Raw genomic sequence first — 27,712 nt, 5'->3', positions numbered from 1 at the left:
CTTATATTCCACCAGCTTAGGTTAAAAACTTCCCCAAGGCACAAATTCCTTTCCTTGTCCTTGGATGGTATTGCTGCCACCACCAAGTGATTTAAACAAACATTCAGGGAGGGGCCACTTGGAGCTCTGTCCCCCCCCCAAATATCCCCTCAAGCCCCTTCACCCCCTTTCCTGGGGAGGCTTGAGAATAATATACCAACCAAATAGGTAAACAAGGTGAGCACAAACCAGACCCTTGGGTTTTTAGGACACTAAAAACCAATCAGGTTTTTAAAAGCAGAACTTTATTATAAAGAAAAAAAGTAAAAGAAGCACCTCTGTAAATTCAGGATTGAAGGTAATTTTAGAGGATAATAAAAAGATTTAAAACAAGAGAACTCCCCTCTGGACTTAACTTAACAGTTACAAAAAACAGGAATAAAACTCCCTCTTAGCACAGGGAAAATTCACAAGCTAAAATAAAAGATAATCTAACGCATTTCCTTGCTATTACTTACAATTTTTGTAATTTTAGATGTATCATTTCAGTAGGAGCTGGTTTCTTACTTGCTTGGTCTCTCTCTTTGTCTCAAGAGGAAACACACAAAGAGCACAAACAAAACCTCCCCCCCACGCAGATTCAAAAGTATCTTCTTTCCCCCTTGGTCCTTCTGGTCAGTTGTCAACTAGGTTAATTGAACTGATTAACCCCTTACAGGTAAGTGATTCTGTACCTCTGGCCAGGAAGGATTTGATGTTACTGCATACATAAAGGTTGTTACCCTTCCCTTTATATTTATGACATGAGTGGGATTGGATATATTTTAAATACTGCTTTTTCATGGAGAGGGTTTGCTACTAAATCTGTGGGTCCTTCACTCCCCAGCCATGGAGTGCCCCCTGGAGAACAGCCAATACCAGCTCTGTGGAACAGCCTGCCCAGCCACATGTGTGGACCAGTCAGCCCCCAGCAGCTGCCAAGACCCCTGCGTGGAAAGCTGCCAATGCAAGGATGGTTTTGTGCTGAGCCAGGGCAAATGCATCCCCAAGGGCGGCTGTGGGTGTTTATTCGAGGGCCGCCCCTTTGCCCCCAATGAGAGCTTCTGGGTTGACGAGGCATGTGGGACACGGTGCATGTGCGATGCAGCCACTAGTCAAGTTGAATGCGTGGCTGCTACGTGCAAACATTCAGAGAGGTGTCGGATAGTGAATGACGTACAGGGTTGTTACCCCTCCAGCTATGCCACCTGCTCTGTGGCACAAAATCTTCACTATGCCACCTTTGATGGACAGAGATACGACTTCAAAGGCACCTGCCGCTACCAGCTCACAGCCCTGTGCAAGAAGGCAGAGGGACTGGTGGACTTTGAAGTCTATTTCCAGGAGAACAGTACTACTCCTGTACAGATCAAGGTTTATGAGACCGACATCAGGGTCAGCAATCAACTCCCTGGCAAAGTCATGGTGAGTTTCAGAAATCACATCTAGTTTCTAAAACATTTCTGGAAAGTCGCCGTTGTGATCAGAACTTGGTTGCAGAAAGAGCATAGAAGGATTTTGAAAAACAAGTGAAATATTAACTGGATTCTGATGTGAATGGACAGCGAATGGAGAAGCTAGAGGGCTGCAGTGATGTGGTTACACTTCATCTGTGTGAGAAAGTGTCAATAGTATCCAGTATGTCTGGGAACCTCGGGAGCTGGGGCTCACGTAGCACAGAGAGAAGGGAACTGCAATAGCCAAAGCCAGAGGAAGTGAAAGTCTGGTTGGAGGATCCTTCCTAGTCTGGAAAGCAGGGATTCAGGCAGGCCGTAGAGGAGTGAGCAGGCCAGATGGGACGAAGATTTCAAGAGGTAGATTATTATTATAGCCATGGGCCGGAGCTCTGTGCTGGGGCGAGAGGTTCCACCACAGGCGAGCGATTTTTCATATCCCATGTGTCTTGTTTTTACAGGTGAATGGTTTCCTGATTAATCTTCCCTTCAACCTTGATAAGAAAATCACTATGTATAGAAAGGGCTGGGCCACAGTGATCCAGACAGACTTTGGCCTCAGCATTACCTATGCTGGGTGGTCAGGACGCACCACGGTGACTCTGCCAGTTACCTATGCGGGAGCCGTGTGTGGTCTGTGTGGCAATTTTAACATGGACAAGAAGGACGACATGCTTATGAGGGATGGCACGCTGGCACCAAACCCCATCAGCTTTGGCCAGAGCTGGAAGGTGGGCGACCTCCCAGGATGCTCTGCAGTAACGATACCTCCATGCGCAAGTGTAGAGGCTATTGAAAAACAACAACGAGGTAGCAGAGGACAGTGTGGGCTCATCCTCCACAAGAGTGGCCCTTTCAGAGGATGTCACAGCAAAGTGGAGCCCCAAGGATACTTCATAGACTGTGTGTACGGCTATTGCGTCCTCAGTGGGCGGGAGAGTAACGTTTGCCATGCTGTTGCTGAGTATGCTGAGGCATGTCAGGAAGCTGGAGCTATAGTGCATCCATGGAGGACTACGAAATTCTGCTGTGAGTCCTCTGTGTTCACTACTGATTGCCCCATGGGGATTCTTAATTCTTGTTGGCTGGTAAATGTTGATTTAAACACTCGCTTATCCTGATCTGCAGAACATTTTTTAAAGTTGTCCTCTCTGCAAAGGACGGGTACAACACAGGTAGTGGCCATTGGCGCTGTCCCTACTCCAGGCGCCATCATTGTGGTGTACCTTGGGCCAGGGAAATACTGTCTAGCGATGTAGTGTACTTCATGGCCCGTCTAGTCCTGGGCTTCCCTGCTGAGACTGGGACAGCATAAGAGCCTGGACTGGGTGGCTTGGAATTGTGACGTTTGTCCATTAGGAACTGGGCTGGGAACCCACCAACTCATCCCACACAAGCCGTCAGCTGGGGATGAATTTTAACCGCTACTGACCCGGATTCAAAACAAAAAGCTAGCAGTGAAACCATGAACCCAAGACCCAAACTGGAACCTTAGGCCTTGGAGAGAGATTGTCTGTGTCCCATCATCTGATCTCTTGGAGGCAGCCAGTCCTTCAGACCTGGGGCTGGACTGCAGTTGGTGCCTTCAATTATTTAACTAAACCAAGGAAATAGAATATTAGGAGCTGGAATGAAGTTGCATCTTCTCGTGATGGTTCGTTGTGCACATTGCCAATGCGCGATGTGAGCTAACTCTTTGTTCTAATTACAGCTCTGTCCTGTCCCCCGAACAGTCACTACGAATTCTGCAGCAGCAGCTGCGATCTGACATGCAGCAACCTCTATGCCCCGGTGCAATGCACGACCCAGTGTAAGGAAGGCTGCGTGTGTGACGAGAGCTTCGTTCTCAGTGGCGACAGCTGCGTCCCCATTTCCCAGTGCGGATGCCTCCACAGAGGACTTTATTACCAGGCCGGGGAGACCTTCCACCCGAGCGGTTCATGCGAGGAGCAGTGCGTGTGTCAGGCTGGTGGGGAGGTCGTGTGTAAGGCTTTCTCCTGTGGCGCTGGTGAGCAATGCAGGGTGGTGGACGGTGTCCAGAAATGCCACCCACTTGGATTTGCGACCTGTTCTGCCTCTGGCCATCCCCACTACCTCTCTTTCGACGGGGTCTCCTTTGACTTCCAAGGCACCTGCACCTACATCCTGGCCAAGACCTGCACAGATGCCAGCCACTTGACACCATTCACTATCAGCGTAGAGAAAGAAGACTGGGGCAGTGGGAATGTCTCCATGGCCAAGTTGGTGTCCATTCAGGTGTATGGGATCACACTCACCCTGCTGCAGAACAAACAGGGACTCATCATGGTAAGGCCTTCTCCAGATCCTGCCTTCTACCTCATGGGGGTAAGGCCAAATGGCTAGTGTCGACATAATTGTCTTTGCCTCTGGGACAGTGTGGCCTAGTGGTCAGAGTGAATTTGGCGGCCCTTGTCTTCAGGGCTAGAAGACCTGATGGTAAGGGTTGATATGGATGCCCTCTCTCTCAATGGCCAGAGTCAATAGGACTGCCATGCCTCTCAGGGCTGTGCCACCCAATGGCCAGAGTCAGAGAGGTGCCCTCATTTGCGGGGCAATAAGGCCTTGTGGCCAGAGTCGGTAGGGTTGTTCTTACCCATAGGATGGTAAGGCCTTGTGGCCAGAGCCAATGGGGTTGTCCTTATCCACAGGGCAGTGAGGACTAGCAGCCAGAGCCAATGGGCAACCATCTGGGGGGTGGAGTACCAGGGTAGGAGGACCCAGACCCACGCTGCTCCACCGGGTCCCGGCCCAGGGCCCTAACAGGGCCACTGAGTCAGTGGGGCTCCAACTGAAACATGCCGATTTCCCACAAGACTACAGTTAGTCCCCCCTGGGGCACTTCCTTCAGTGTCTCTTGGAGCAGTAGTCAGGGTGTCATCCGGGTTTCTGGGCTTCTCGGCACATGCAGTTCCCAGTGACTCCGATCCCTCTTGGGCGTTGGTAGGTATCCAGGCATCTGTCTGGGTCTTGGCGCCTCTGGCTTCCACGGTCAGGGGCTCCAGCTGCTCCCAGACTGGAACCTGAGAGGTGTGTCCTTCCCCGTCAGCGATCAGCCCCGACTGAGCTGCTCCCTTTTATACTAGTGCTGCACTTGGAGCACGCCCAGTAGGGATGTGGGATCCTGGTTTCTTTAGCCCACAATGAGGAGTTAACCCTTCCCCGTCCAGTGCGGGGTGAGTGCACCCCATCACACAAGGTCATAGAAATGCACTTTGTGCTCTGCACTTTGAGCAGAAGGTTGTGGTGTCTGTGATGGTCCTTAATTCCTGTGGATGTTCATTCTCCAGGCTTGGGCTGGCCTCCAAGAGAGCTCTGTTTCCTGCACAGATAAGCCTTACCCTTAATCATAGAATCATAGAAGTGTGGGACTGGAAGAGACTTCAACAGGTCATCTGGTCCAGTCCCCTGCACTCAGGCCAGACTATGTAATAACTAGACCATTCCTGACAAGTGTATGTCTAACCTGTTCTTAAAAACCTCCAGTGTTGGAGATTTCATTCCCTCCCTAAGCAATTTATTCTAGTGCTTAACCACCCTGAGAGTTAGGAAGTTTTTCTTAATGTCCAACCTAAACCTCCCTTACTGCAATTTAAGCCCATTGCATCTTGTCCTATCCTCAGAGATTAAAGAGAACAATTTTCACCCTCCTCCTTGTAACAACCTTTTATGTACTTGAAAACTGTTATCATGTCCCCTCTCAGTCTTCTCTTCTCCAGACTAAACAAACCCAGTTTTTTCAATCTTTCCTCATAGGTCATGTTTTCTAGACCTTTATTCATTGCTGTTGCTCTCCTCTGGGCTTTTTCCAGTTATTCACATTTTTCTCAAAATGTGGCCCCCCAGAACTGGACACAATATGCCACTTGAGGCCTTATCAGCATGGAATAGAGCGTAAGAATGACTTCTTATGTCTTGCTTACAACACTCCTGCTAATACATCCCAGAATGATGTTCGCGTTTTTTGCAACAGTGTTACACTGTTGACCCATATTTGGCCGCTGAGAGTTTCTATTGATGGCATTAACCTTGTCACGGATGTCATGATCGCTGGAGAAGTGGCCATTGTGGCAGTGTCACGGGGTGCTCTACTCACTGCAGGTGGCGCCTCCTTCTGACTGTTCTGGGAATTAGCTCTCTTTCATGTCTAATGTCTCCCCTTGCGGTCTCTCCCTCTCTCTCACTCTGGGGCCCCTCTCTTGCTCCAGGAGCTGCAGCTTCCTCTTTGTGACTCATCCTCTGGCCAGGTCACTATGTGGTTTCTCCTTCCAGGGTATAGGGTCTCCCTGGACCCGCTGTCCAGGCAATGCCACTCTGTCAGTGGCTGGTAGGAGAACCTGGGCCTTCCCACTACTCTGGGTTCTGGCTCAGGGACTCTACAACATGCAGCCATAGTCTAATCAGTCCCCAGCCTTGCTGCTGTCTCCCTGGGCTGCTTCCTCCTCTGCCTCCCACAATCTTTCTTCTCCATCCTTCTCTCTTCTGGGTATGCACTTCCCTCAGGGCCAGGCTCCCAGGGTCCAACTCCTTCCCTGGGTTCCCTCCTTCCCTCTCTAATACACAAACTTTCTCACTGCCACCCTTTCTGTTGCCAGCTTCCTGGCTTTATGCTAGCCCAGGTCACACCCACTCAGCTGAATTTCATCCTCCACTCAGAGGTTGCTCCTCCAGCTTAATCCTCTCACATGTGGTTTATCACACTAATTGGTTCCTTACTCAGCTTCCTTCGCCCTTTTGGGGCTGGTGTGGTGAGAGCACCCCATCACAGGCAGGCTATTGGTGATGGTGGCAAAGGTTATGCTCAAGCCTTGAGGAGCTTTGGAACAAGGATCTTCATCATGGAAATTGATCCAATTAATTATGTAGTATCTCCCCTTGTTGGAAGGCAGTTGAAGATAAGGACTGAGACCTTGAATGGGATTTGATGTTCTGTGGGGGGCCAATGTAGGGAATGGAGGAGACATGTGATGTGTTCACAGTGGACAGTGCTTCTGAGGAGATAAACTCCAGCATTCTTCACGAGCTGGAGTAAGAGCTGAAGGCTCTTTCCACAGCTATATCACTTGTTGCAGTCCAGCCAAGAGGTGACAAAGGCATAAATAACTGAAGCCAGGTCATCCTCTGCCAGGATGGGATGGAATCTCACAGCCAACTGGTACTGCAGGTGAATTCTGCAGTGTAGTGGCTCTCTGCGGGGGGTCCTCCCACTCTGGGTCCTCGGGTGGCCACCCCGCCTCACTACTTTACTGATATGTTGGCCACTGTGGGGAATGAAGCGGTCTCCGCTTGCAGCTGGGGCCCAGGCCTGTGGTCAGGCTGGGCAAGAAACAAACAGTCAGGTAGCCCAGGCCCTGGATCAAGGCAGGGCAGCAAAAAGTCTGAAGCTCAGACTTTTGTTCTGAGGAAGGGGAGACTGCCACCCCCCAGGTTGAGGTGGCAGGGGGGACACAGGCCCACCCACTCCACTGCATCCCGGTCCAGGGCCCTGACAATGACAAAGCGCCTTGTCACTGGGTCAGCAAGGATCCACGCCGCAACATGCTGGCTCACCCTCTGTCAGCATTGCGGCCAGACAGGGGTCTACTACTGCTGGGCCACTTCCACACTCCCCTTCTTGGTGTACCTGTTGCTGTGAGGAGGGGTTGAGGTCGACGGCGGCTTCCGGGACCGTGAGCAAGTCCTCGGGGATCTGGTCCATCGGTGGTCTGGGCCAGTCGTCCTCTCCTTCCGGGGTCAGGGCTGACAGTGGTCTGGGGGGTCGGGGCAGTTGTCTGCTTCCTCCAAGTCTGAATCAGCTAGCGGCCCCGGTGGCCCAGGCCAGTCCTCTGCTCCTTCGGCACCCTCTGCTGCTTCCCAGCTCAGGAGGCCACAGGAAGCATCTGGTCTCTCCGGTGGTTGCCTCCCCACTGAGCTTTCTGGGCCACCTTTTATGCTTCCTGCTCCTTGCATACACTTCCTGGAGGAGGGGCAACTAGGCCCTGGTTCCCCCCACCAGGGCTCAGTGCGGGGGTCCTCCCACACTGGGTCCTCGGGAGGCCATCCCACCTCGCTACATGTGCCAAAAACCTAAAAATTCTGAACACAGTATTTTATAATCCTGCAAAATTCTGCGTATTTTATTTGTCAAAATAACATTATATACTCATGCCAGTTTCTATTATTTTGGGAATTTATTTCAAAATACCTGTCAGCAAGTATGTCTGTAACAATACACACACACACAAATTCCACCAGGCGTAGAGAGTTAAAGAAACCCCTACGACAATCCAGTATCCTGTTTTCCTGCCCCCTCCCTTCCCCCAGAACCCAGCCACAGGCCCCCCCCAGCCCAGACACCCACACCCCTCCCCCCAGAGCCCCACTGCGGGGCTCCCCCAACCCAGACACCCGCTCCTCCTACCCCTCAGAGCCCAGGGATCCAGAGGGAGAACCAGCCTGATGCTGGTTTCCGGACTTGTATGGTGTTTCCTGCACACCTCCTTCCTTCAGGGCCTGCTGAGAACGGGGAAGCCTGCAGCGCCCTCCCCCTCCTCCTGGTCTTCTATTTGTGAGCTGGGCTCTGCTGCGTCCAGTGGCCCCTAGTGGCGGCCAGCAGCTCTGCAGCCCATTTCGGGGGGAGGAAGGAAATTCTGTGTGCACAACATTAATTTCTGCACAAATTCTGCCTTGCGAGTGGCACAAAATTCCCCCAGAAGTAAACTGGAGATGGTAGAAAGCATTACTCATGGATGTTGCTATATGAGAGCTTTTGTTGGGCAAGCTGAGTGTCCTGCAGCTCAGATGTATCTTCTCTGCCTCTCTTCTTGATTCATACCGCATATTTATTAATATTAATTATTTGGGAACCCCCTCTACATACCTTATATTTTGCAAACATGGGATGAAATTCCTCCCTATGGGAACTCCATTGGCCTCTCTGTTGAAGAATCTGTCTCAAGATCAATTCCCCTGAGAGGCCTGTGGTTTACCTTGGAACAAATAGAATTTGACATATAGGAAATTGGTTCAGACAGGAGAGGGAGGGAAATGGTGAATGGAGAAGGATTCATGAGAAAAGTGGCGTTTAGGAGAGAGGGGGAGATGGAAAAGAAGCGAGAAACTATTTTGAGTGCAGGAGTTGTCATGATAAGGAGGTGTGGACCAAACACGGGTGGAGGAGATAGGGATGGAAAAGAGAGAGGATCAGGAGGGAGGCAGGTGGGTGGATAGGGAGGTGAGAGAAGAGATGTAGGCCAGGGTAATGTCAAGAGCTTGGAAGATAAGGATAAGTCATTCCAAAGTGAAATCTGGAGTCATGGGTCATTCTGGGTTTACTCCATGGTGTGAGCGAGAGCAGAATCTGAAAACGGGTTGTCCCCGCCCCTGCCCAGCATCCACTCCCCCTTCTCACAGGTGAATGCTCTGTCTTGGACAGGTGGATGGGGTGTTCCACAACCTCCCGGTGATCATGGCCAACAGGCGGCTCCAAGCATATCAGCATGGTACAAACATCCTGGTGCAAACTGACTTTGGCCTCATTGTGAGTTACGACCTGGTTTACCAGGCCAGAGTCACCGTTCCACAGCGATACCAGGGCCACACATGTGGCCTGTGCGGGAACTACAGTGGAAGGCAGGACAGCAAGTTCCTGCTCCCCAATGGCAGGACAGCCTCTGATGTTGCAGCATTTGGCTCTGCTTGGGAAGTCCAGGTCCCAGGAGCATCATGTGCAGACAGATGTGCTGGGAACAGCTGTCCAGTTTGTGAGGAGAGGAAGAAGGACGTCTTCAAACAGCGCCACTACTGCGGGTTGCTCACAGCCCCTGACAGCCCCTTCACTGCCTGCCACAGCACGGTCAGCCCCAGTGTGTATCTGAGCAACTGCCTGTATGATGTGTGCCTGGGAAACGGGGACTCCCAGGTCCTGTGCCAGAGCATCCACAGCTACGTGACAGCCTGTCAAGAGGCTAAGGTCACCATCCCGCCCTGGAGGAGCACCTCCTTCTGCTGTAAGTCCATGATACTGATGGAGCTCAGGTAGCCAAGGTGCGCTGGGTGCGGGACAAAAGGGGAGAGGGAGACAGCATTTATGGGAACAAAATTCCAGACTTCTGGGATTCTTCATAGACTCTTTCAGTGTGAACCAACAACCTCAGGTGTCCTTGTCCTCTCCTTCCTGTGCTGTTCTCCTCTCCTTTATGTCTCCTCCCTCTAGCCTGTGGTATGAGATCTGTCCAGCCAATAATTATTCTTCTCTCCATTTAAGCTGTGAGCTGCCCTGCCAACAGCCACTATGAGGTCTGTGCTGACCTCTGCACTGTCACCTGCGCTGGAAACATCATAGACTGCCCGGAAACCTGTGCCGAAGGCTGCCAATGTGACGATGGCTTCTTCTTTGACGGCCAGGGCTGTGTGACTCAGGAGCGCTGTGGATGCTTCGAACAGGGGAGATACTACAAGGTACAGCCTCAAGTGGTCTGGGTCTGATTTAATTTTTGCTTTATACACATCTTAAATCCTACACTAGTCAGGGATAAGGTTTTCTATAATGGATCAGAGCACTGGCCCATCCAACCTCGCATCCCAGCTCTGCTAGTACTCAATGCCCAAAGTTCTAAAAAAGGCAAGAAGATTAAACACATTTTGCTTGTTATGGAGCAACTGAGGTACAGCGAGGGGCAATCACTTGCCCATGGCCACATAGTGAGCCAGGAGCAAATGGCAGGATAGAACCTAGACTTTGTTTGTGGCCCTCAGACCAGCACTTAACTCATTAGAATAATAGAATCATAGGGCTAGAAGGGACCTCGAGAGGTCATCTAGTCCCATCCCTTGCACTTATGGAAGGACTAAGTATTATCTAGGCCATCCCTGACAGGGGTTTGTCTAACCTGTTCTTAAAAATCTCCAGTAATGGAGATTCCACAATCTCCCTAGGCAATTTATTCCAACGCTTAACCACCCTGACAGTTAGGAAGTTTTTCTTAATATCCAACCTAAACCTCCCTGGCTGCAATTTACACCCATTGCTTCTTGTCCTATCCTCAGAGGTTAAGAAGAACAATTTTTCTCCCTCCTCCTTGTAACAACCTTTTATGTACTTGAAAACTGTTATCTTGTCTCCTCTCAGTTGTCTCTTTTCCAGACTAAACAAACCCAGTTTTTTCAATCTTCCCTCGTAGGTCATGTTTTGTAGACATTTAATAATTTTTGTTGCTCTTCTCTAGGCTTTTTCCAATTTGTCCACATCCTTCCTGAAATGTGATGCCCAGAACTGGACACAATACTCCAGTTGAGGCCTAATGAGCATGAAGTAGAGTGGAAGAATTACTTCTTGTGTCTTACTTACAACACTCCTGCTAATGCATCCCAGAATGGTGTTAGCTCATTTTGCTACAGTGTTACACTGTTGACTCATATTTAGCTTTTGGTCCACTATGACCCCTAGATCCCTTTCCATAGTACTCCTTCTTAGGCAGTCATTTCCCATTTTGTATGTGTGCAGTTGATTGTTCCTTCCTAAGTGGAGTAGTTTGCAGTTGTCCTTATTGAATTTCATCCTATTTACCTCATACCATTTCTCCAGTTTGTCCAGATCATTTTGAATTATAATCCTATCCTCCAAAGCATTTTCAACCCCTCCCAGCCTGGTATTGTCCGTAAACTTTATAAGTGTACTCTCTATGCCATTATCTAAATCACTGATGAAGATATTGAACAGAACTGGACCCAGAACTGATCCCTGTGGGACCCCACTCGTTATGCCCTTCCAGCATGACTGTGAACCATTGATAATTACACTCTGGGAATGGTTTTCCGACCAGTAATGCACCCTCCTTATCGTAGCTCCATCTAGGTTGTGTTTCCCTAGTTTGTCTATGAGAAGGTCATGCTAGACAGTATCAAAAGCCTTACTAAAGTCAAGATATACCACATCTGCTGCTTCCCGGCTATCCACAAGGCTTGTTATCCTGTCAAAGAAAGCTATCAGACAGCCTTTAGACAGAGAAATAATGTTATGACACAATATGCACATTCACACACCTCATCACACAGCTCTAGGTTTAGCACTGCCAGAAATATTATAAATAGTTGTTTTCAGTTCCATTGCAATATTTCCCTTTTTCCAAACATCCCCTTAGCCCAGTGAGATGGTCCTGATGAACGACTGCCAGCAAAGCTGCACCTGCATTCCCACCCGAGGGGTGACCTGCGAAGCCCATAGCTGCTCCATAGGAAAAACCTGCCAGATCAGAGGCGGCGTCATGGACTGCATCAGCCAAGGTAAAGGACAGTCACTGATTACAACATGCCTGAGGGGTGATTGCACAAGCAGTGAGTAAAGTAGTTGTGATTATGTCTTCTCACCCTTTTCACTTTCTCTTCCCCTTTATTTAACAATGAACCCTGAGCCATAATATTACACAATTTCGACTTGAAAGATGAAAAGCCTTGTGGGGTCAGAGTTTCTGCTGTGTCCTGCTTCTGGCATACACAGCAGCAATAGGGTGGGCAACTGTCAGGGAGCTGATTAAAACCTGGGGGCTGCTCAGAATGGAGCCTATTGCCTATAGCACCAAAGGACCATCAGTCAGCTGGGCACTGTCAGAGCCCACCACATCCCAAGCACTCTCCTTTGCTTGCTCAGTGCTGCCTACAACAAGCCCCTCTGAATTGCACCACCTCTGCTGGGCATTGCAGGGAGGGAGACACAGGAGACCACTTTGCTGGCTCTACACCAGGAAAGGTCACACCCACACAGGGATATCCCCAGCAGGGGACTTCTGAGAGATTTGTGAAGGGTGCATGGGAGTAAATAGATAGAAAGATAGATAGACCAATCAATCATTCGGTTCATTTCACAAACAAGCTATATTAAGAAGTAGGATTCCAGGAACACTAAATTTCATCTAAAGCCCCCTCTCTGCTTTCATATATAAGTGGTTAGTCTGGTGTTTCTTGTGTTTCAATTGTCTTTCCCCACTAGATATTCCAAAGCCATCCTGCAGTGTGATCCGCTGCAGAGAAGGAACTATTTGCAAGATGATAAATGGGCAGCCAGAGTGTGTGCCAGTCTCTCGGGGCACATGCTGGGCCGGAGGACACTTTCATTACCACACCTTCGATGGACGGGCGTATGATTTCCATGGCACCTGCAACTACATGGTGGCTAAGACCTGCAGGGATGACTCCGTCCTGTCCTCCTTCCACGTCTTGGCCAAGAGCGAGAACAGTGGGAACACACAGGTTTTCTACATTGGGTCGGTGACTGTCCAGGTGGATGGAGTCACTGTCACAGCAGCCAGGGCTGAGGTCGGCTTTGTGTGGGTGAGTGCTTGGCACACACGTCACCTTGCTCCTATGCTCACCCTGTAGGCTTTACTAAATAGAGGGCAGGAAACTGCACTCCCGACCTCCACGTAGAATTGCAAGCTAGACAAAATCTGGTGTGGTCAGTACATAGATAGGCTACCTTGAAAAAAATACCCCAAGGTGTTGCAGTGGGTATTATTATTGATTTAGTAGGAGCTCTGCCACTGTATCTGTGCTGTCACCCACATACCAGCACTTTAATAGGGGGCGCTGTACTATTTAGATGTGTAGGTGTCTCAGTAGCAGGACCTTTCTCCCGAGTTAATATTAAGCCCAATGCCCAGCAGGACACTGGTGAGAGTTCTGTGGTAGGGAGCGGTCTGGGTACCAAGTACAGAGCACTCTCCCCTTGCAGTTAGTGCTGACCCCAATGCCCATCATGGCACTAGCAGATGCTGTGTGGCAGGGGGTGGTGTGTGGGGGGGTCAGTCGGGGGTGCTGTCCCGTCAAGAGTCACACTTCGCACTGATCCCAATCTGGCGCTAGAGGATGCTGTGCTGAGGGGAGCAGGTTTGGTGGCTCAGTATAAGGAGCTGTCAGCTCTGTCACAAGCACATAGGATCTACACACCAGATAAAGTGTAGATGTGAACATTTGGTCATTACATATCCCACAGCATGTCATGCAGGAACAGGGCAAATCCCAGCTCCACTGAGTCCATCCTTCCACAAATTCCCCAGCAGTTTCTAATGTAATAGGGATTCCTCTAGAGCCCACCTGAGGAGAATCCCCACTATTGGATCCAGGAGGACATGCCTGAACTCTAAGCTATGGGGAAACTCTGAGGCACATCTCGGCAGCTCAGGGCCTTTGAACTACAGAGCCATCTCCAACCTGAGGTACCTCAGGAGCCCCGGAACATTGTAGTCAGCTCCTAGAGACCTCTCGTCCCCCAGGTGATGCTGCTAACAGCTGTCACCAACGCAGCCCCCTCTTTCAGTAGAGCCGCTCCTTAACAGCTCTAACCAATGCAGTCCCTGTCATTTACAGCAGCTGCTAGCAATTCTTATTGCCAGCCCTTTCATCTACAATGGGCTATACTGAAATCACAGGTCCAATATAGGAATTCTTTGGAAAAATTCCAATCAATAGTAATGGAACCAACTCATAATTTTCAATTTTCAGAGTAACAGCCATGTTAGTCTGTATTCGCAAAAAGAAAAGGAGTACTTGTGGCACCTTAGAGACTAACCAATTTATTTGAGCATAAGCTTTCGTGAGCTACAGCTCACTTCATCAGATGAATCTGGACCCAAATCTGAACCAAATTATAGCATCATACTAGATAGAGGTGGCTGGAAAAAGTTAATGCCATTTGGGAGAGGATTTCAGTCATTTGGAAATTAGCTTCATTCCAATATGGAATGAAAACCAAAAATTACTAAATTTTCTGGGAAGGGGAATGGAGTCCTGGCTCCAGGTCAGTCTTTGAAATCTGTTTGGTTTCCATTAAAAAGTCATTGAAAAGGAACTATCTCCTGAAAATGTTTGGATTTTGAAGAATAGGCGAATACTAGTGAAAAACTGTGTCTGAGAAGAGGTCACTTTGTAAATGAAAGACCCTGTGCACTCGATTCTGACCTTTGCCCTTTCTTTCTCACTGGGAAGGTGAATAACACCAGGGCCCACTTACCCATCTCCCTGAACAATGGGACCCTTCGGCTCTATCAGAGCGGCACCTCCCTCGTCCTCCGCACCGACTTCAACCTCAAAGTGTCCTATGACTGGAACAACCACCTGAGGGTCACCGTCCCTAATGACTTCTCCGACAGCCTGTGCGGCCTGTGTGGCAACTATAATGGGGACTCCTCCGATGACTTCCAGACCCCGGATGGGGACCTGGCTCGCAGTGTCGCCGCCCTGGGGAAAAGCTGGGCGGTGGAAGATGAGGATCAGTTTTGCTGGCACGATTGCATTGGAGGTTGCAGGCCCTGTGCCGCCAGCATAGTCAGAAAGTACAAGGAAGAGGCCTCGTGTGGCCTGATAACCAAGGTCTCAGATGGGCCCTTCAGCCAGTGCCACACCAAGGTGGATCCTACAGTCTACTTGGACAACTGCATGTACGATCTGTGCCACAGTGACGGCTACAGGAAGGCCCTGTGTGAGGCCTTGAAGGCCTACGCGGATGCCTGTCAGCTGGAGGGGGTCAGGATTGGGGAATGGAGGCAGCTGGCCAGATGCCGTGAGTACAGATTGGTATGCCAAGGTCTATGGTCTGTTGGTTAGACCGGGGATCCTGGGGCTCAGCACTCTTGAGTTCTAGCCCTGGTGTTGGGAGTAAGATTGCCAACTTTCTAATCACAGAAAACTGAACACCCTTGACCCGCCTCCTGCCCTACCCCTTCTTCGAGGCCCCACCCTCTGCTCACTCCATTCCCCCCACCAATGTCACTCGCTCTCCCCAACCCTTGCTCACTCACTCATTTTCACCAGCCTGGGGCAGGGGTTTGGAGTGCAGGAGGGGGTAAGGGCTCCAGGTGGGGCCAGAAATTAAGTTTTCTGGGTGCAGGAGGGGGCTCTGGGCTGGGGCAGGGGGTTGGGGTGCAGGAGGGGGCTCTGGGCTGGAGCAGGGAGTGTGGGTGTGGGATGGAGTGCAGGGTGCAGGTTCTGGGAGGGAGTTTGGGTGAGGGAGGGGGCTCAGGGCTGGGGCATGGGGTTGTGGCACGGGACGGGATGCAGGGTGCAGGCTCTGGGTGGTGCTTACCTCAGGCAGCTACTTGAATCGAAAAGGGACCCTGGCAGCTCTGGTCAGCACCACTGACCAAACTGTTAAAATTCTGATTGGTGGCACAGTGGGGCTGGCAGGCTCTCTACCTGGCTCCATATGGCTCCTGGAAAGCAGCGACATGTCCCTCCTGCTCGGAGGCGGCCAGCTCTGCGCGCTGCTCCTGTCCCCAGGTGCTGCCCCCATAGCTCCCATTTGCCATTCCTGGCCAGTGGGAGCTATGGAGCCGGCACTCAGGGTGGGGGCATTACATGGAGCCCCCGTGGCCGCCCCTGAGCCAGAGGGACAGCTCCTTCCCAGGATCCGCATGGAGCCGGGTAGAGAGCCTGCCAGTCCCACTGTGCCAGCAATCGGAGTTTTAACGGGTCGGTCAGTGGTTTTGACTGGAGACACCAGGGTCCCTTTTCGACTGGGTGTTCTGGTCGAAAACCAGGCACCCGGAAACCCTATTTGGGAGGGAGTGTGATCAAGTGATTTGGGATTGAGCAGTGATTGGGAAAGCAGAGCTCCTGGATTCTATTGTACCTACAGTACTTGTCTGTCCATGGTATTGCTCAGGTGCCTGTGTAGTTTTGTGTGTAGATTTGCCCTAAGTTATGTGATGTACAGCCACAGCAGTACCTGAATCGGTTTTACGTGTCCGCACTCTGCTCCTTGTGTCGGCAGTGCACGTCCTCATCAGGAGCGCTTGCAGCAATTTAACTGTCCGTGTGGGGCATTGTGGGATGGCTTCTGAAAGTCGACGTAATCACTGCACTGTCTACATCTACATCAACCTAACTAAATCGACCGAAGCACTATGCGCTATGCCTTTTGCGGAGGTGGAGTTATTAAGTCAGTGTAGTAGGCGAGTTACAGAGGTGGGAGCTCCATTTTAGTGCAGACTCCAACAGAATTAGGTTGACATAAGCTGCCCTACATCCATCTAACTCGGTAGTGTAGACCAGGTCTCCATCTGAGCTCTTTGGTCAGACTCCAGGTGAGAGCCCCAACTCCTGCCAGCAGCCAACCCTTATTTCCCCACATCACATTTCCCAGTCCTTTCTTCTCGAGCTGGGGGATTTTTGCTCCACCTCCCTGCTGAGAGGCAGGGAAATCCATCCACCTCGGAGTCATTTATTGCTAGGTGTCAATGTCCTTGTGACTGCATTTGCCATTATCTTCTGGATTCTCCACTGATATGGGGTCCCTCTCAGCCAGTCCTTTTTAATGACCCATCCAGCTGAGACAGCTCAGCGACATTCGTACCGATGTTTCTTACACGTCTACACTAGCAAGCTTAGAGCAGCACAGCTGCACCGATACCCCGGTGCCGCTGTGAGATCGCTCGTGCAGCTGCGTTGTGCTGACGGGAGAGCTCTCCCAGCAACGTAATAAACCCAGCTCAATGAGTGGCGGGAGCTTTGCTGGCAGGAGAGCATCACCCGCCAACATAGCGCTCTGCACACAAGTGCTTATGCCAGCAAAACTTGTGTTGCTTGGCGGGGGTGTTGTTTTTCACACCCCTGAGTGACAAAAGTTTTGCTGACATAAGTGCTCGTGTAGACATGGCCTTAGCGTGCCCTGGGAGCAAACAGTCATTTTGGACACACTGGGGAACAAAGAAGGCATATGGGAAAACCGAGGCACACATAGAGATTATAAAAATAGTACACACAATCCCCCCTTCATCACAGCCTGTCACTTTGAGTATCTAACGTCGACTGATAACACATGGATGGTTGAGGTGAAATGATGCCAGTTTTTAAGTGACTCTTCCTACTATGGGCCTGATCCTGTAAGGGGCGAAGCACCTTCTACAACATACTGAGCACCCTCAGCCAATGTTGAGGTCACTGGGATTTGAGGGCTCTCTGAGCCCCACAAGATACGTCGCTTTCAGTCTATTTTAAATATTGCTTTTGTGTGGAGAGGGTTTGCTGCTAAATCTGTGGGTCCTTCACTCCCCAGCCATGGAGTGCCCCCTGGAGAACAGCCAGTACCAGCTCTGTGGAACAGCCTGCCCAGCCACGTGTGTGGACCAGTCAGCCCCCAGCAGCTGCCAAGACCCCTGCGTGGAAAGCTGCCAGTGCAAGGACGGTTTTGTGCTGAGCCAGGGCAAATGCATCCCCAAGGGCGGCTGTGGGTGCCAGTTCGAGGGGCGTCCCTATGCCCCCAACAAGAGCTTCTGGGTCGATGAGGTATGTGGGACACGGTGCATGTGCGATGCAGCCACTGGACAGGTCGAATGCGCGGCCGCTACGTGCAAACACTCGGAGAGGTGCGGGCTAGTGAACGGCGTACGGGGCTGTTACCCCTCCAGCTATGCCACCTGCTCTGTGACAAGGAATCTGCACTACACCACCTTTGATGGACAGAGATACGACTTCCAAGGCACCTGCCGCTACCAGCTCACGGCCCTGTGCAAGAAGGCAGAGGGACTGGTGGACTTTGAAGTCTACTTCCAGGAAAGCAATACTGCTCCTGTGCAGATCAAGGTCTATGAGACCGACATCAGGGTCAGCAATCAATTCCCTGGGAGAATCATGGTGAGTTTCAGAAATCACATCTAGTCTCTAAAACATTTCTGGAAAGTCACCTTTGTGATCAGAAGTCGGTTGCAGAAAAAGCATAGAAGGATCTTAAAAAACAGGTCAAATATTAACTGGATTCTGATGTGAATGGGCAGCCAGTGGAGAAGCTAGAGGGTTGGGGTGATGTGGTTACACTTCATCTGTGTGAGAAGGTGTCAATAGCACCCAGCATATGTGGGAACTTGGAGAGGTGGGACTCACAGAGGAGGGAACAGCAATAGCCAATGCCAGAGAAAAGGAAAGTCTGGTTGGAGGATCCTTTCTAGTCTGGAGAGCAGGGATTCAGGCAGGCTGTAGAGGAGGGAGCAGGTCAACCTGGATGAAGATTTCAGCAGCAGTAGATGGGCCAGAGCTCTGTGCTGGAGCCAGAGGTTCCACCATGAGCGAGCAATGTTTCATATCCCATATGTCTTGCTTTTATAGGTGGACAGTTTCCTGATTACTCTTCCCTTCAACCTCGATGATAAGAAAATCACTATGTATAGAAAGGGCTGGGCCACAGTGATCCAGACAGACTTTGGTCTCACCGCTACCTATGCTGGGTGGTCAGGACGTACCACGATCACTCTGCCAGTCACCTACACGGGAGCTGTGTGTGGTCTGTGTGGCAACTTCAACAGGGACAGGGAGGACGACATGCTTATGAGGGATGGCACAATGGCACCAAACCCCATCAGCTTTGGCCAGAGCTGGAAGGTGGGCGACCTCCCAGGATGCTCTGCAGTAACGATACCCCCATGTGCAAGTGTAGAGGCTATTGAAAAACAACAACGAGGTAACAGAGGGCAGTGTGGGATCATCCTAGACAAGAGTGGCCCTTTCAGAGGATGTCACAGCAAAGTGGAGCCCCATGGATACTTTGTAGACTGCGTGTACGGCTATTGCGTCCTCAGTGGGCGGGAGAGTAACGTCTGCCAGGCCGTTGCTGGCTATTCCGAGGCATGTCAGGAAGCTGGAGCTATGGTGCGTCCCTGGAGGACGACGAAATTCTGCTGTGAGTCGCCCGTGTTCACCGCTGCCTGCCCCTTGGGGGATCGTTAATTCTTGTCGGCTGGTAGATGTGGATCTAAACACTGCAGAACATTTTTACAGACAATGGTCTCTCTCAGCAGGCAGCTGCACCCGAGCCCAGGGTGCAGCTGCCAAGGCCACTACGAGTGCTGAACCCACAGCACTAGGGAAACACTGCTAGGAATGTAGTGTGCTCTCCATGGCCAATCCAGTCCTTGCCTTCCCTTCTGAGACTGGGGCATAGTCAGAGCTGGGACTCAGGGTGGCTACTAACTGGGATGTTTGTCCATTAGGAACGGGGCTGGGAACCCATCGACTCATCCCACACAAGCCGTCAGCTGGGGATGAATTTTAACCGCTACTGACCCGGATTCAAATCAAAAAGCTAGCAGTGAGACCATGAAACAATAAACCGAATTAGAAGCCTCATCGTAGGAGGGAGATTGTCTGTATCCCACCTCCTGGCCTCTGTGAGGCAACCAGTTCATCAGACCTGGGACCCCAGTGCAGATGCTGCCTTTTGTTAATTAGCCAAACCAAGGAAATAGAAAATTAGGCGCTGGAATGAAATTGCATCTTTTAGTAACAGTTCCTTTTTAAACATTGCCAAGGCGCGATGTGAGCTAACTCTTTGTTCTAATTACAGCTCCGTCCTGTCCCCCGAACAGTCACTACGAATTCTGCAGCAGCAGCTGCGATCTGACATGCAGCAACCTCTATGCCCCGGTGCAATGCACGACCCAGTGTAAGGAAGGCTGCGTGTGTGACGAGGGCTTTGTTCTCAGTGGCGACAGCTGCGTCCCCTTTTCCCAGTGCGGATGCCTCCACTGGGGACTTTACCACCAGGCCGGGGAGACCTTCCACCCGAGCGGTTCATGCGAGGAGCAGTGCGTGTGTCAGGCTGGTGGGGAGGTCGTGTGTAAGGCTTTCTCCTGCGGCGCTGGTGAGCAATGCAGGGTGGTGGACGGTGTCCAGAAATGCCACCCATTTGGATCTGCGACCTGTTCTGCCTCTGGCCATCCCCACTACCTCTCTTTCGACGGGGTCCCCTTTGACTTCCAAGGCACCTGCACCTACATCCTGGCCGAGACCTGCACCGATGCCAGTCATCTTACACCATTCTCTATCAGCGTAGAGAAAGAAGATTGGGGAACAAGGAACATGTCTGTGGCCAAGCTGTTATCCATTCAGGTGTATGGGATCACACTCACCCTGCTGCAGAACAAACAAGGGCTCATCATGGTAAGTCCTCCACATTCTCATGGACACAAATTTTATTCTATTCTACACAGGTTTGTTTGCAGTTTGGCCATCTCTCTAAGGCCCCCTCATGGCAAAGGTTGCACTGCAGGTAGTCTGCCTCAGCTTCCCCTCTTGGGCTCCTCAATAGCTCAGAAGACAAGCTGAATAACAACCACCCTCCTTAAGGTCTGGATTATTAAATTAGCAAACATGCCAAATAAAGTTTTCAAGTCCATCCATTTTTCTCCATACCAGGTCACTTTCCTGTCTATATTTGTGCTCCCCAAATTTCAAGTTTCCCTGCTGGAGTCTATTTGCTCCCATCAGCCTCTTGATTCTTTTCTGTTCTCCCTGAGAACTCTCTCTGCAGGGCCAGCCTCCCATCTTCCTCCTGCTGCTCTTGTAGGGGAATCAGGTGATTCGTGCTCCTCAGGTGTGCCTCCTTAGTAATCAGGGTTGGCTGGCCCACTGGCCTTAAAGGACAAGCCACCCACTTACTAATTCTTATAACATGCACATCCATGTAGTATTTCAGCACTTTCCAGCAACACACTAAGTAACTTAACCAACTCTTTCATCCTATCTCCAGGAGGAGATATGCGTGCAGGGGATAGTTTTGTATTGGATTTACTTTTAAAAGATATAAATGTGCACGCATATTGCCTTCTATATGTGTGTGTGTGTGTGTGTTTGAGACAGCAGGTCAGAGAAATGCATCTTGCACTTGGGGCGGAAGTGGTGAGTTTTGTCAGGGTCCTTTGTTCCTGAGGAAGTTAATTCCCGAGTCTTGAACTGGTCACCAGTAAAGCTCCATCTCCTGCACAGGTAAACTTTACCCTTATTTTCCCAGAAGAATGAAGTGGTCAGCTATGATCTTCATCCTGGAGGTTTAATTGATCTTTTAGATACCCAGGGCCCAGGCCATTGAACGCCTTGAAGATAAGGTCTGAGACCTTGAACTGGATTCAGTGTTCTCTTTGAAAGGCAGAAGGGGAAGCAGAGGACAGTTTTGATGTGTTCTATGTAGCCAGTGCTGGTGAGGAGACGCTTCTGTATCTGATAGAGTTTCTGGAGTGCTGAAGGATTCATGGTATATCACATTACTGAAGTCCAGAAGAGAGGTGATGAAGGCATGAAATGATGCCAGATCATCATCCATCAGGATGGGACAAAGTCTCCTGGCCAACTGGAGATGGTAGGAAGTATTGCTCATGGATGCTGCTATGTCAGAGCTTCATTTGGGCAAGCTGAGCATCTTCCTAGCTCAGCTCAATCTTCTTTGCCTCCCTTCTTGGTTTATACACCATGTTTCTCAGAATTAATGATTTGGGGAACTCTCTACACCTAATTCACATTTGTGCAAACATGGAATAAACGTCCTCCCCATTTTAACTCCATTGGCTCTGTGTTGAATAATTGCTCCCATGATTCATTCCCCTGAGAAATCTTCAGTCTAACTTGGGACAAATACAACATGTGGTAAATTGGTGGAGATAGGAGAAGAAGGCAAGGGGTGAAGGAATGAGGGTCTTTAGGGTAGAAGGGGAGATAGACAAGAAGTAGGAGAGTGTTCTATGTGCAGGAGCTTGCATGAAAAGGAGATGCAAGCCAAACATGGTTGGAGAAAATAGCAATGGTAAAGAGAGAGAACTGGGAGGGAGCTGAGGTGATGCAGAGAGGAGAGAAGAGATATAGACTAGGGTGGCAATGTGAAGACCTTGGAAGGTGAGGACAAGTCATCCCAAAGTGAAATCTGGAGTCATTCTGATTTATGCCATGTGTCAATGAGAGCAGAATCTTGTCTGTGTCCCTGCTTCCCTGTGCTCACAGGGAATGTTCTCTCTCTTCCAGGTGAACAGGGTGTTCCACAACCTCCCAGTGATCGTGGCTGATGGGCAGCTTAGAGCATATCAACATGGCACAAACATTCTGGTGCAAACCAACTTCGGCCTCACTGTGAGCTACGACCTGGTTTACCAAGCCAGGGTCACCATCCCAGGAAGCTATGAGGGCCAGACGTGCGGCCTGTGCGGGAACTACAATGGACGGGAAGATGAGGAGTTCCTGCTCCCCAGTGGCAGGACAGCCCCTGATGTGGCAGCATTTGGCTCTGCTTGGGAAGTCGAGATCCCAGGAGCATCCTGTACAGACAGATGTGCTGGAAACAGCTGTCCAGTTTGCGAAGAGAAGAAGGACGTCTTCAAAGGGCGTAACTACTGTGGGCTGCTCACAGACCCCAACGGCCCCTTTGCGGCCTGCCACGGCGCGGTCAGCCCCAGCGTGTATCAGAGCAACTGTCTGTACGATGTGTGCCTGGGAAACGGGGACGCACAGGTCCTGTGCCAGAGCATCCACAGCTACGTGACGGCCTGCCAAGAGGCGAAGGTCACCATGCAGCCCTGGAGGAGCGCCTCCTTCTGCGGTAAATGCACCCACAGTGTAGGAGCTCTGGGACGCACTGGGGAAGGGAGGGGGTCAGTGTTACTGGGCATCTTGTTCCAGGCCTCTGGGCTTCTTCTGGAAGTCTTCTGGGTGGGAGCCAACAATCTCACGTTCCCTTAGAAAGGCGCCCTGTTCCTCTCCTCCCTGTCCTGCTGTCCTCTCCTTCATGTCTGTCCCTCTAGGCTGTGGTGTGAGATCTTTCCATCCATCCTTTATTTCTCTCTCTATTTAAGCTGTGAGCTGCCCGGTTAACAGCCACTACGAGGTCTGCGCTGACCTCTGCACCGCCACCTGCTCTGGAGACATCATGGACTGCCCGGAGACCTGTGCTGAAGGCTGCCAGTGTGACGAGGGCTTCCTCTTCGATGGCCAGGGCTGTGTGACTCCAGAGAGCTGTGGGTGCTTTGAGCGTGGGAGATATTACAAGGTACCGCCCCCTGCTGGAACATCTGGGTCTGATCGAATTTTTGCTCTGACCGTATCTTAATCCCTACACTGGTCAATAATATAGGATTTGCTATTCTGGATCAGAGCATTGGTTCATCCAGGCTCGCTTCCCTCTCTGCTAGTATCTAATGCTCAAAGTGCCAAAAAAGGCCAGAAGATTTATTACCCTGTGCCTGTTGTGGGGAAACTGAGGCACAGATAGGCACAGTGACTTGCTCAAGGCCACCTAGTAAGTGAGTAGAAGATGGGAGGTTAAAACCTAAGAATTGTTCCTGGCCTTAAGCCCAGTCCTCAGCCCATTAGACAGCCTTTCTCTCTAAAGGCAAGAGGAAATAATATTATGACACAATGGACATTTTTATAGATACATAGATTCTAAGGCCAGAAGGGTCCATTGTGATCATCTAGTCTGCCCTCCTGTATAACACAGGCCAGAAAGCTGCCCCAATATCATTCCAAGAGCACATCTGTTAGAAAAACACATCCACAGCTCTGGGTTTAGCGCTGTCAAAAATTATTTAAAATAATCATTTCCAGTTACATTCTGCTATTTTCTGTTTTCCAAATGTTCCATCAGCCCAATGAGACGGTCCTGATGAGTGAGTGCCAGCAAAGCTGCACATGTGTTCCTGCCCGAGGGGTGACCTGTAAAGCCCAGGGCTGCTCCCGAGAAGAAATCTGCCAGATTAGAGATGGCGTCAGGGCCTGCATCAGCAAAGGTACAGGACAGTCATTGTTTGAAACGTCCCCGGAAGGGTTATTATACAGGCAGCGAGTAAGTAGCTGTGGTTAAGTCTCCTCACCCTTCTCACTCTCTCTCCCCCTTCATTTAGCCTGGAACCTTGACCCATAATATTGCAGAATTTCGACCGGAAAGATGGAAAGACTTGTTGGGTCTCTCCAGCAGAGCCGGGTGGGCAGCTGTCAGGGAGCTGTGCACATTCCATGATTCTCTCTCCGGGAGCAGGCTGGGGGCTGCTATAAACAGAACACCCTGGCTACAGACCCATAGGGACCATCAGTCATCTGGACAGTGTCAGAGCCCATCACCTCTCAGCCACTCTCCTTGTCTGCTCCACGCTAGAGGTCTGCTTGGGCCTAATTTCTGAGGAGCCCAAGCCCGAGAAGGTCAGGTCATTTCCCGACCCAGCCTGACTCTTCCAATGAAAGTGGATGAGTGCCAGGGCCACCTCCCGCCCATGGGGTTGGCTCGGCGGTGGCTATGTACCTGTTCCTGCCATCCGCCATCCCTGGCTGCAGTGTGTGCGCTCTGGGGCAGCTCCCTCACTCCACAGTATGCATAATGCAGCCAGGTGGCAGTGCTCGTAGGAGCTGGGCATGCACCTACCTCCACGCTCACCCCACAGGTAGGGCAGCCAACTGTCTCATTTGTGAAAACTGGACACTGAGCATCGGAACCTCCCCTGCTCCACCTCTTCCCACAAGGCCCTTCCCCTTGCTCCACCTCTTTCCCTCAAGGCCCTGTCCCCGTTCCTCATTCCCCACCCACTGTTGCTCACTGCTCTCTCCACCCACAGGCAGAAGGAGAACGGCTGACTTGACCCAAGCCCAAGAGGGTCCCGTTGATTTCCTACTCAACCTGACCCAGACCTGACACTTGTAGTCGGCTCCCATCAGGTTTGGGTTGCATTGCAGGGCTCTGCTCCATACTACCTGTCACATGGCCCTCTGTGTTAACCACCAACACGAGAGGCTGTGGGAAGGGTGATATAGGAAGTGGCTCTGCTGGCTCAAAGACTGCTGTGGTCTCACCCATGCAGAGAGATTTCCCAGCAGAGGACTTGTGGGAGGTTTGGGAACTGTCCAAGGGAAATATGTATGGGGATGGGTGGCTAGATAGATAGATCGATCATTTGCTCCATTTCACAAACAGGCTAGATTAAGAAGTAGGATTCCAATGACACTAAATATCATCCCAATTTTCACACCACCCTCAGCCCCCTCTCCGCTCTCATATATAACTGATTAGTCTGGTGTCTCTTGTCTTTCTATTGTCTTTCCCCGCTAGTCATTCCAAAGCCATCATGCAGTGTGGTCCGCTGCAGAGAAGGAACTATTTGCAAGATGATAAATGGGCAGCCAGAGTGTGTGCCAGTCTCTCAGGCCACGTGCTGGGCTGGAGGTTACTTGCATTACCACACCTTCGATGGACAGGTGTATGATTTCCACGGCACCTGCAACTACACGGTGGCCAAGACCTGCAGGGATGACTCCGTCCTGCCCTCCTTCCATGTCACGGCCAAGAGCGAGAATGGTGGGAACACACAGGTCTTCTACATTGGGTCGGTGACTGTCCAGGTGGATGGAGTCACCATTACAGCAGCCAGGGCTGAGGTCGGCTTTGTGGGGGTAAGTGCTGGGCATGGTCAGTACTTTGATAGGATACCTTTAAAACATTTACCCAAGGTGTTGCAGGGGGTAGAATTGTTTAAGTAGTGCTCTCCTCCTGAATTGGTGCTGTCCCTGAAGGCATGGCACTGTACTAGGGGGTGCTGTTCAGATGTACAGGTATCCCAGTAGGGTGCACTCTCCCCTTGGAGTCAGTGCTGACCCCAATTCCCATCATGGCAATACCAGGTGCTGTGTGTCATAGAATGGGGCAGGTGGCCAGCAGGGGGCACTGACCCAATTCCAAAGCTCTGTGCTTGGAGCTACCGCCAGCAACTGGGACGTGGACGGTCAGACCTCCTGGCTGAAGCAGTGGCAGTCAGGGCTAGTAGGCAGATCTGGAGTCAGGAACCAGGAATCAGAGACAAGGGTCAAAACAACCTCCCCAGGAATTGCGTCACTCGCCAATGGCTCTATCTGACACGGGCCCCTCCCTCGCAGGAGCCGCTCCCTAATGGCTCTATCCGATGCGGGCCGCTCTCTCACAGGAGCCACTCCCTAATGTGGCCCCCTCTCCGGAGCTTCTCCCTAACAGCTCTAACCAATGCAGCCCTCTTCTCCACAGGAGCTGCTCCCTGACAGCTCTAACTGATGCGCTAGGGTTGCCAGGCGTCCGGTTTTCAGTCTGAACACCTGGTCAAAAAGGGACCCTGGCGGCTCTGGTCAGCACAGCTGACTGGACTGCTAAAAGTCTGGTTGGCTGCAGAAGGGCAGGCAGGCACCGTGCCCAGGTCAGCTCAGCTCCCGAGAAGCAGCTGGCATGTCTCTCCGGCTCCTACGTGGAGGGGCAGCCAGGGGGGGTTCCGTGCACTGCCCCTGCCTGCAGGCACTGCCCCGAGCACCAGCTCTGCAGCTCCCATTGGCCAGGAATTGTGGCCAATGGGAGCTGCAGGGGCAGCACCTGTGGGTGGAGTCAGTGCATGGAGCCCCCTGGCCTGCAGGCAGAGGCAGCACACAGAGACCTGTGACATGCCTCCACTTCCCGGGTGTCACACAGAATTCCTCCATTCCTAGGAAATGCCAGGGCTGCATGAGGTCAGCGCCGCCCAGTGCCCACACCCCACAACCCCTCCTGCATCCCAAATCCCTAACCCAGCCCTGAGCCTCCCTCCCACACCCTTAACCCCTCATTTCTGGCCCCACCCCAGCCCCGGCCTGGAGCCCCCTCCTGCACCACAAATCCCTCATCCCTGGTGTTACATTCTATACCTTGGGGGAGCGTCTTGTAACTCCCATATTCCTCATTTTCATATAATCATGATCTTACATATAAAGCACGCCTTGTAAGGTGTCAAGGGAAAAGTTATGATCTGTTGAAAGTCATTTCTCTATCCACATATGTGTGTCATCAATACATGTGAACTTATGAGAATTGTGTTGTATGGTGGTCACTAAAACATGTTGTAAGTTGGGGAATCAGCCAGATATTAGCTCCCCAGAGGCAACAGCAAGGAAAGTGACCAATATCCAGGCAGGGAGTCAAACAACCCATCAACAGCCATTGTCCAGCAAGGGAGCTACACTGCAATGACTTACCTGCATGAGGCCACACCAGGGGAATTGCTCAGCCTTGCTTGGAGAGACTCAGCAATGCCCCCCAAACATGCCTGGACTTGTGCTCCCCAAACACATGGACTGAGGGTATAAAACAAACAGAGTGGACACACACTGGGCCCTTCTCCTGCCCCCACCTAGGCTGCATGCAACTAAGACACTGAGAAGAAGACAAGACTCCAACAGAGGAGATTGTCCAAGGTTTAAGGAAAAAACCTGTATATTAAGGACTGCAATGTGCAGTGGGATAAGAAAAACTGCTTAATCTAGATGTTGCCCAGTCTAATAGGGTTGAGAGTTTAGACTGCATGCTTATATTTTATTTTATTTTGGTAACCACTCTGACTTTTTGCCGATCACTTAATAGCACTTAAAATCTATCTTTGTAGTTAATAAATTTGTTTGTTTATTCTATCTGAAGCAGTGCATTTGGTTTGAAGCGTGTCAGAGACTCCCCTTGGGATAAC

General features: G+C 51.0%; 1 protein-coding gene across 1 annotated transcript in view; it reads left to right on the top strand.

Moving 5' to 3' along the window:
* The window catches only part of LOC140902932 (IgGFc-binding protein-like), a 61,042-nt gene that overhangs the window by 14,804 nt on the left and 18,526 nt on the right, over positions 1 to 27,712 (top strand). The window contains exons 6-20 of the mRNA XM_073323514.1: positions 866 to 1,443; positions 1,934 to 2,501; positions 3,184 to 3,779; positions 8,905 to 9,478; positions 9,736 to 9,929; positions 11,612 to 11,753; positions 12,457 to 12,797; positions 14,451 to 15,024; positions 17,518 to 18,095; positions 18,564 to 19,134; positions 19,798 to 20,393; positions 22,245 to 22,815; positions 23,069 to 23,262; positions 23,860 to 24,001; positions 25,312 to 25,652. Of these exons, the coding sequence (XP_073179615.1) occupies positions 866 to 1,443; positions 1,934 to 2,501; positions 3,184 to 3,779; positions 8,905 to 9,478; positions 9,736 to 9,929; positions 11,612 to 11,753; positions 12,457 to 12,797; positions 14,451 to 15,024; positions 17,518 to 18,095; positions 18,564 to 19,134; positions 19,798 to 20,393; positions 22,245 to 22,815; positions 23,069 to 23,262; positions 23,860 to 24,001; positions 25,312 to 25,652 (6,560 nt within the window). The remainder of the gene's footprint in view (positions 1 to 865; positions 1,444 to 1,933; positions 2,502 to 3,183; positions 3,780 to 8,904; positions 9,479 to 9,735; positions 9,930 to 11,611; positions 11,754 to 12,456; positions 12,798 to 14,450; positions 15,025 to 17,517; positions 18,096 to 18,563; positions 19,135 to 19,797; positions 20,394 to 22,244; positions 22,816 to 23,068; positions 23,263 to 23,859; positions 24,002 to 25,311; positions 25,653 to 27,712) is intronic.

The sequence above is a fragment of the Lepidochelys kempii genome, chromosome 24, assembly GCF_965140265.1.
Source record: "Lepidochelys kempii isolate rLepKem1 chromosome 24, rLepKem1.hap2, whole genome shotgun sequence".
Classification (NCBI taxonomy): domain Eukaryota; kingdom Metazoa; phylum Chordata; order Testudines; family Cheloniidae; genus Lepidochelys; species Lepidochelys kempii.
The sequence above is the reverse complement of the archived record's forward strand: the minus strand, read 5'-3'. Positions and strand labels throughout refer to the sequence as shown.